Source organism: Wolffia australiana, chromosome 1 (genome assembly GCF_029677425.1).
Source record: "Wolffia australiana isolate 7733 chromosome 1, ASM2967742v1".
Lineage (NCBI taxonomy): Eukaryota > Viridiplantae > Streptophyta > Magnoliopsida > Alismatales > Araceae > Wolffia > Wolffia australiana.
The window spans coordinates 5,778,367-5,787,942 of NC_135835.1; the positions used below are offsets into that span (position 1 = coordinate 5,778,367).

Genomic DNA, 9,576 nt, shown 5'->3' on the forward strand with positions numbered 1-9,576 from the left:
ACTACCCTCAAAATTTCAGGTCGATCTGATGGTCGTATATAGAGATATCAAGGTTTCAATGTTCTTGAATCATGGCCATCTGAATTATTCATTTTTCTCTCCTCCCGCTGGCACCAGCTCATCCACGTGAAGGAAGGAGTATCTCTGCTAATCTGGTGTTGAAAAATGTGAGAAAATATGGAAAAAAATCCAAAAAAGTTGGGAAACACCCCTAGTAATTATAAATAAGTAGTCTTTGCCATATAAAATTAACTTCTTCACCAATAAAGTCAAATAAATATGTGAAAATTCCAGAGAATCTTGAAAGATCATAAATTCACACTAAAGGCAATTTTAATCAGTTTAAATCATGATAACATGCAAATATGAACATTTAGATGTAGATATTAATGATTATGCATGATATTTCTACAATATTTTGCATGTTATCAACGTCAGGTGTTGATGATCCATGGGCACATAGTGTGAGATAGTGGGATTGACCTGTGTGTGCAACTTCCCTGCTTCCTGATAGAGGAAGAATTACAACTCCGGTTGTCGGGTCATAGGAGGAAACTCATCGGGCAATGTGAGATGCATTCTCGCCAAAATCTGATGTAACTCTAAATGCCACCATATTCATGAACCATAAAGTGGTGAAATGTACTATTTACTCCAAAAGATTATTTATTGTTGATCCATTCACGAACTAACTTCTTGATAACGTGCATCAGGATTTTCTGAATTAATTTATCTGTCTCAAGATAGGTGATAACATGCAAATAAGAGCTAAAGTGCTAATTCCATCAGATTTTTTGGGCATTTAATGCATAAAACATTTATTTTTAGCGCATGTTATCATGATTTTAGGTTAAAATAATAAATTCCTTGAATTTCAAGTTAACTAATAATATTTAGGTCAATTTACACATTTAAATGGCTTAAAATGATGATTAGAACAATTTAAATGATTTTAATTGACCTATTTCTATAAATAAAAAAAGCTAAAAATTAAAGGTCTTTTCGAAATGAATAAATTAGTTTTTATTATGCATTTAGAAATGATTTTTACAATTTATTTTATGTGTTCATTTAATAAAAAATAAAAATAAACTTTTTTTATTAAAATCGGCCCTTAGTGGGCCGGTTTGAGTGCTAAATGTTTCTTTTAGAATCCGCAGAACGTACGAAGAAGCGCACCGCACGCAAATGCGTGCGTGTCGCGCACGAAAGGGAGACACACGAAGGCTCCAAAGCCATTCGCGTCGCGTTGTACGCACTGCGTACAAGGCGAAACGAATGACATTTCTAACGGAATCGGAAGAACTTGTTCTTCCGATTCCGCGGCGATAAAAGGCAGGAAAATGAAGATTATCAGGGCATTCTTGATTTTCAAGCTCGAGGAAAGAAGCCTAGCCTCCTCGAAGTCTCAGGAATCCACTAGGAAACAAGTTGGAGCTCAATTCTTTGAAGAATTCTGCAGATCCGGCGCCGCCATTTCCAGCTCATTCAAGCCAAATTCATCGAAATTTCTGTGCGTTCGTTGCGCGGAATCAAGAACTATCGAGACTCTGATTGTTTCTGGTATCTCTAGGCACAGTTTGAACGCATTTTTACACTTCATTTTGCATTTTAGTGTTCTCAAAGTTTCAATCTCGGTCACGTTCGCCGTTTCTTTTATTTGCGAAATTAATCGTCTTGATTCATAGATTTTAGTCGTTTTTAAAGCAGTTCGAGTCGATCTATTATGACATTTCTATTTGGAATCCTACCGGTATCTTGAATCGTATATAATCGTGAATTAGATTCACGATTCCGTTCTTCTTGAATAAGCAAATCGTGAATCGTATTCACGATTTGCTGTTTTAGGACATATCTACAATTTAGAATTAAATAGGATACAATAAAAAATATAAAAAATGCTCTTAATAATAGCATAAGTATTAGTTCTTTTTATTCTTAAAAAGTAGTAAAGCACCTGATAAACAAAACGAATTAAAGAAATACACTAAATTAGAGATAAACCTATTTTAGAAATAGATCTGACATTCATTAAAAAGAACAAAAAAATATATATATAACCAAAACTATCAAAGACTTTAAATCAAATAAAAGATAAGGTTAAGTGATTTTGAATCTCTGTTAATTAATAACAGAGAATTATCAAAATCATATGATTTCATAAATAGATATAATTTTAGTTGCTAATTACAAGTATTTGCATTTAAATAAATAGTTAAACATCATTTCATTTAGGTGTCAAATTCTAAAACCCTAATTAGAGAAAATTTGAATTCACTGTCGCCTCCCTAGGATCGACCCCTTACTCAAGTATTAAGGGATATATGAATTTAGTGATTAAGTTTGAAAAACTCCCTAAATAACGACAAATAACCACGTATTTTTTGAGCTTATCATTTGAAATTCAAGGAATTTATTATTTTAACCTAAAATCATGATAACATGCGCTAAAAATAAATGTTTTATGCATTAAATGCCCAAAAAATCTGATGGAATTAGCACTTATTTTAGCTCTTATTTGCATGTTATCAATAGGACTCCTTAAATGCTTAAATCGTTTCATTAATATATTAACTCATTATATTAATTTCTCCAAATATTTTATTTCCCTATCTAATTAAAGTTCATCGAGACTAAAATCTATAGCTATGTGGATATGACCATTACTTGCCCAATTCTTGAACTATCTCCTATAATTAAAGAAGCCGGCCCAACAATTTTATATAGACTAATAAAAAATATCAGTATGCTTTTATGAAAAATTATAGAATTTACCACCTTTATAATTGAAAAAATATGTACCCCATCCTGGAAAAAATGTTACATTTAATGATAATAGAAAGGAAAAGGTATTCCTTTAAGTTATGCATTAACTTAAAATCTTTATAAATAATATTTCAAGGATGAAATCAATAAATATGTACGAGTCCCTTCCTTCAAGATATTTTTATCTCTCTTATTGTTTCTTTCTTTTTTTTCTGTTTTTATCCTAAGATTTTTTGAAAAATGTTAAAAAATAAAGGAAAATAGGAATATTGAATGATTATTTTAAATACCAAAAAATAATTAGACTAAATTCGAAATGACCTGGATTGTATTCTCTTTCTACAGATCTCAGCTATTCTACGCAGATGTTAGTTCGAAGGAAAAAATATAATATCAAATCTAAATCGAGGATAACATTTCATTTATAGGAGATAAATATCTAGATTTTGTGCTTTGAATGTAGCCATTTCCACTTTTCCAGGTAATGGTTTTTTTATCAAATAAACATTATTAAATACATTTTATGTGATACTTTCATCTTGAAAGTTAAAACAGAAAATACAAATAACTTTATAATATTAACTCAAAGAGAAAATTTTACCTCTTGTATAAATATTATTAAAAATACTTAACAGAGATGAATGTATATTATGATGCATGAATTGATATGTACAAAAAGCTAAATAAATGCAATTTAGTTTTTTACACAAGAGTGATTTGTCAAGTTTATATGATCGTAGATAGTTCATAAGTTACCAACTCCTGGCAGGCTTACGGTTGGTACATTCCATTTAGTATCTTGAACTTTCATCTCCTTATGGCATTCTAGTTGTTAGCTGTATTATCTTTAGGTGAAGTAATCGATGACTTATATGGCTGAAAACTTGTGAGATCATGGATGATCATATCACATTGGTTTATGGTGGAAAATGAGGATTTAAAAGAACGTCAAGAGAAGAATGAACTCCCCTCTTCATCAAAAAATCTTTTTTTTTGGAAAAATCATACTTTTTTTTACATCCAGGTTTCTTAAGGGTATTCATTTTTCCTCAGAACTTTTACACATGATGTGGTATTAATGCATCGTGTGTTCTATCTTTTTTAAAAAAAATTCTTAGGCCGGGTGGAATATTTTGACAAACTTCTTGCCTGACCACCCATTCCAAATTTTCACAAAGTATTCATCCAATCTTGGGTATTGTTTTCGTAACAATCGTTTTTTTCTCGCTATTCATACTTTTCACAAATTTTGAAGTCACATATGGTAAAATAATTGTCTCTAAAAATGCAAATGAAAATAAAAATGAAGAATTATTCAACATTGAATCGAGCTAGTCATATCTCACTCCTCAAGAGCGGGTGGTCAATTGTAATCTAAGTGGAAGAAGTAAAATAAAAAATTGAAAAAAAAGAGACACTTTTTATGTGTATGCTTTGTAAGCACACAATAAATTTCAAACAGTATAAAATGAAAATATCTGCCTCTCAAGTAATGTTCGCCTGTCCCGATACCGGTACCCGATGCCGGTATCGGGACGGATGCTGTATCGGATACCGGAAATGAATTTTCCGGTATCCGTTTTTTTTGATATCCGGATATCGGATATCTGTTTCTACAGTGCCGATATCTGATACCGATAGCCGTCTTGATGTCGACATCCATCTCCGTCTCAAGGGGACAGATGACGGTGCCAGATATCGGATGTGGATATCGAAAATCGATATCCACATCAGATTTTGACCTAAATACACGGTCAGACCGCAGAGGCCCAGTCGAAGGAGGGGACGGCGGACGGTGGACATCAGAGGTGGACGGCGGCAGCGGCGGAGGGTGCACGGTGGACGGCAGCGGCTACAGTGGTATTATTTAATCTGTTATTCTTCAAAGTTCAAACTCTGTTATTCTTATATCTCCCTCTCAAGTCTCAAAACTTCAAAATCGTACTCTCTCTTCTCATCTCTTAAGTCAAACCCCTTTTCTCTCTAACTCTCTTCTCCAATTTTCAATTTCTCTTAAATTCGCCATCTCTCAGTCTCTTAAATTATCCATGTCCTAAATTCTCCACATTTCACTCTCTCCTCTCCCATTCTCCCAAAATCTATAATTCTCACTCTCTCAGTCTCTCTTATCCCAATTTTTTCTAATTATCGACATCTCTCTCTTCTCCCAATCTCTTTAATTCTCCATCTCTCACTCTCTTAAATTCTCCCAGTTCTCTTAAATTCTACACAATTCATTCTCTCCTCTCCCATTCTCCCAAAATCTCACTAACTCTCTTCTCATCAATCTCTTTTTCTCTCTAAATCTCATCTCCATCTCTCACTCTATTAAATTATCCCAATCTCTTTAATTCACCATCTCTCACTCCCTTAAATTCTCCATCTCTTAAATTCTCTCACTCTCTTAATTCCCAGTCTCTTAAATTCTCCATCTCTCACTCTCTCTATTGCTCGGTTGGTTTTTCATGTTATCTTTATTATGACCACTACTTTATTTTGATGTCCATGCGTAGATCATTATCATGCGTTAATGTTATCTGCATTGTGTCCTTTACTTTATCATGCATATATCGCTAATATTACTTTATTTAGACTTCATTGTGTGCATTACTTACCAAATTATGAACCATCCAAAGACATGCGTACATCATTATCATGCGTTGACATTATCTTCATTGTGTCCACATATTTTTCATATGTAGAACCATGAACCCTCCCGGAGACAGTGCCTCATCCGAAAACAGATCTGGATCAAGAGGTATTGGTCCAGAAGGTATGGAGACGGGAACTTCCCGTGCAGTACAAAGTCACCCTCGTTCAAACCGATCAGTCATAATTGACTACTTCGAACATATTGGTGACAGATATTAGGAATGCTTATTGTGTCGGGACATTAACCCGCACAGTAAGAGAAAAGTAATAAAGTGACAGGCGGACAAAAGCACCAACATCTTCTGGAGACATTTCAAAGCGTTCCATCCCTCGTGTCATGCAGAGCTTAAGGGCGAAGGGTTGAAGGACTCTGATCAGCCTCGTATCTTTGAGAAATTGCGAAGCAAACAACAAGGAGAGTCAAGCCGACGAAGGCCGGTGAGAGGGCATACGCCAGAGGAGACAAAGAATGTCATTGCACGGTTTATATGCATGACTGATTCACCATGGAGCATAGTCCGATAATGTCACCTTCAAGGAGATGTGGCGCTACACGACACTTCTCGACTTAGATCCGCCCAGTGCGAAGGGCATTAAGCAATGGACCATCCAAATGCATGGCCTCATGAAAGAAGAAGTGAAGAAGCTATGGGAGAACGTGGACCGAGTGTCCCTCACCGTAGACGCCTGGACTGCCAAGAATGGTACTGGACTGTTAGGCATCGCCGTCCATTGGGTGGACGATAAATGGGTGTACTGAGAGCGGGTACTCACCATTCAAGAAATCGTCGCCAAGCACAATGGGGATAACATGGCGTCCATCGTACTCCAGGCCCTAGAAGAATTCTGTCTACAGCCGAAGGTCAGCATTCAGCGTCAAGCTTATCATATTAGTTAACCATGTCACTTTACACGTGGCCGGTTTTTGTTTAGATGTACGCCGTGACTACGGACAATGCATCGACAAATAAAAGGATGTTGGCTTTGATGGCGAGGAAGATGAAAAGCGTGAACCCAACATTTAGCGCCCGAAGGCACGTCCCATGCATTGCCCACATCCTGAACATTGTTGTGCAAGCCGCAATAAAAAGCTTCACCATTCCTTCGGCCCAAGCTGTGGTGCCCGAAGAAGGCAGCGTGACAAGAACAGCAGACCAGTACAATAGTGACGAGGAGAACAAACTTGGAGATGTGTTCTCACTGTCTGAGGAGAATGATGGAGCACATCGGCCGTTATGTTTGGGGGATGTAGTTGCAAAGGTGCAGACACTAGTTCGCAGTATTCGATGCTCTACACAGCGGAGAGAACATTACGCAAAGGTGTGTGAAGACGACCCAGAAGTCAAGGACTGTAACATGGTTGTCTTAGATTGTCAGACGCGATGGAGCAGCACTTACAGTATGTTGGCAGCCGCAGTGAAGAAGCGTGATGTTATTGATGAAGTGTCGAAGGCTTTTGGCCGAAAGGGGAAGGCAACAAAGATGTCGAAGGACGAGTGGGAGTTGGTAAAAGAATTCTGTCGCATCCTTGGATGGATTGCTGTTTCAACAGATCATGTTTGCAAGATAGTGACGCCGGCGATATGTGATGTACTATATCTCATAGATGGCCTGAAAGAACACATGGAGGAAGTGGTTCAGCAAATCGAAGATGGCACTTTATTCTCATGCGTATGTCGCTTGCACGAAGGAGATCGTTCGAACATGGCGCAAGCGTGTAAGGAGTAATCAGTGCCGCGGCATTGATCGATCCATTCCACAAAGGATCAATGCTCCGTCTGGGCGTCTGGGTCGCAACCATCGCATACGTACGCTTCTTGTTACCTTGTGACCCGTCGAGGCATGGACCGACAGGGCATGCAGAAGATGGGCACTCGAGAGGTGAAGAGTTGGATTCCTGGCTACAGAACATTATGCGGAAAGTCCAACCCGCACCTTCGTCAACGTGGACGGCATGCGACAAGTTCAACCAGTACCTTGCCGAGGTCGTGCCTAATGAGGGAGTGTTCACTCCACTGTCTTGGTGGGCCAGCATAGGGTCGAAGTGCTTCGCCTTGCACCCATTACGAGGGAGTTGTTGTCCGTATGCAAGACAAGGGCTCCTGCCGAGCGCATGTTCTCGGTGGGCAACACAATTGTCACGTACAAGAGATCACGTCTTTCGCCGATAAGCATCGAAATACTCATCACTGTGAAGTGTTGGTTCCGTGCGGACAACAAACGATGGTAGGCTGATGTTGAGCTGGAATCAGACAGCGAGGATGGACAAGATGGGGTACTCGCATGTGCTCGAGGTACAGATCATTTACATTGACTATATTTTTTGCACTTTTACATAAACATGGATATTTATTCCTTATCTATCGCTATGCGTGTGATGAGCAAGTAAGCACAAACCTCTGACATGCTCGAGGTACACATCACAAGAGAGGAAGGACCACAATTTCTGTCCTCTTTCATCTCCTCCGCTCCTCTCTCAAAGAGATGTAACAAATTGGGTCAATTATTCAACAACTTTTGAAACGTTTAATCAAGATATAAATATTAGTTATATAAAGTTGTTGAAACCAAATAGTGGGCCATAAGCCATTTAAATATTTACCAACATTTTGCTGTGAAAAATGCTGCATTTTCCACAACTCGCTTTGCACACATAACCAAACAGGTGACTCATTAACATCAAATTTTCACCGTATTTAACTGTATAAACTGGTTAGAGCACCTAGAAGTAGGGGAGAATTTATATAATTTATTTTCAACGAAAATAAGAAAATTTGTTCACTCTTTGGAAATAGGTGAATTAGGCAAAAAATGAAACTTAGACTAAACCAGACAGGCAAATTATTTTTCTATATTTCTTACTTTATTTAAATAAATATTTAATGGTTAAATACACTGGTTAAAGCACCTAGAAGTGGGGGACAATTTATATAATTTGTTTTCAACCAAAATAAAAAAATTGTTCACTCTGAAAATAGGTGAATTAGGCAAAAAAACCAAACTAAGTCTAATCCAGACAAGTAAATTACTTTTTTGTATCTTCTCCTGTATTTAATAAATATTTAATGGTTAAATACTGGTTTAAGCACCTAGAAGTGGCGGAGAATTTGTATAATTTATTTTCAACCAAAATAAGAAACTCTCTGAAAATAGGTGAATTAGGCAAAAAATGAAACTTAGACTAAACAAGACAAGTAAATTATTTTTCTATATTTTTTACTTTATTTAAAAAATTATTTATTGGTTAAATTCACTGGTTAAAGCACCTAGAAGTGGGGGAGAATTTATATGATTTGTTTTCAACCAAAATAAAAAAAATTGTTCACTCTCTAAAAATAGGTGTATTAGGCGAAAAAACCAAACTTAGACTAAGCCATACAAGTAAATTACTTTTCTATATTTTTTTACTTTATTTTTAAAATTATTTATTGATTAAATTCACTGGTTAAAGCACCTAGAAGTGGGGGAGAATTTATATAATTTGTTTTCAACCAAAATAAAAAAAATTGTTCACTCTCTAAAAATAGGTTAATTAGGTGAAAAAACCAAACTTAGACTAATCCATACAAGTAAATTACTTTTCTATATTTTTTACTTTATTAAAAAAATTATGTATCGGTTAAATACACTGCTTAAAGCACCTAGAAGTGGGGGAGAATTTATTTAATTTATTTTCAACCAAAATAAAAAATTTGTTCACCCTCTGAAAATAGGTTTAATTAGGCAAAAAAACAAACTTAGACTAAACCAGACAAGTAAATTACTTTTCTATATTTTTTACTTTCTTTCAACAATTATTTATTGGTTAAATACACTGGTTAAAGCACCTAGAAGTGGGGGAGAATTTATATAATTCATTTTTAACAAAAATAAAAAAATTTGTTCACCCTCTGAAAATAGGTTTAATTAGGCAAAAAAACAAACTTAGACTAAACCAGACAAGTAAATTACTTTTCTATATTTTTTACTTTATTTAAAAAATTATTTATTGGTTAAATACACTGGTTAAAGCACCTAGAAGTGGGGGAGAATTTATATAATTCATTTTTAACAAAAATAAAAAAATTTGTTCACCCTCTGAAAATAGGTTTAATTAGGCAAAAAACAAACTTAGACTAAACCAGACAAGTAAATTACTTTTCTATATTTTTATTTATT

At 35.7% G+C, this 9,576-nt stretch overlaps 1 protein-coding gene across 5 annotated transcripts; it reads left to right on the forward strand.

The window, feature by feature from the left end:
- The first annotated feature begins 1,195 nt into the window (after window positions 1–1,195).
- Window positions 1,196–7,869, forward strand: LOC144703332 (putative transcriptional regulator tpeD). Of its 5 annotated transcripts, XM_078575498.1 has the most exons (6): window positions 1,196–1,563; window positions 3,112–3,247; window positions 4,525–4,626; window positions 5,469–5,539; window positions 5,631–6,280; window positions 6,352–7,869. In XM_078575498.1, exons 5-6 carry the CDS (start codon window positions 6,230–6,232, stop codon window positions 7,144–7,146), a joined length of 846 nt encoding a protein of 281 aa, XP_078431624.1. In that variant the 5' UTR covers window positions 1,196–1,563; window positions 3,112–3,247; window positions 4,525–4,626; window positions 5,469–5,539; window positions 5,631–6,229; the 3' UTR covers window positions 7,147–7,869. The 5 variants fall into 5 exon arrangements, with proteins under 5 accessions (XP_078431624.1, XP_078431643.1, XP_078431618.1 ...); XM_078575517.1 differs by lacking the exon at window positions 3,112–3,247 and having other exon boundaries at window positions 4,525–4,623; XM_078575483.1 differs by lacking the exon at window positions 3,112–3,247 and having other exon boundaries at window positions 1,197–1,563.
- Window positions 7,870–9,576: the final 1,707 nt, after the last annotated feature.

Excerpts from the sequence above, each read along its gene's own strand:
- LOC144703332 (XM_078575498.1), top strand. The coding sequence starts at position 6,230 with ATGGCGTCCATCGTACTCCAGGCCCTAGAAGAATTCTGTCTACAGCCG. Across the intron at positions 6,281-6,351 it reads AATTCTGTCTACAGCCGAAG|ATGTACGCCGTGACTACGGA; the intron begins GTCAGCATTCAG and ends GTTTTTGTTTAG.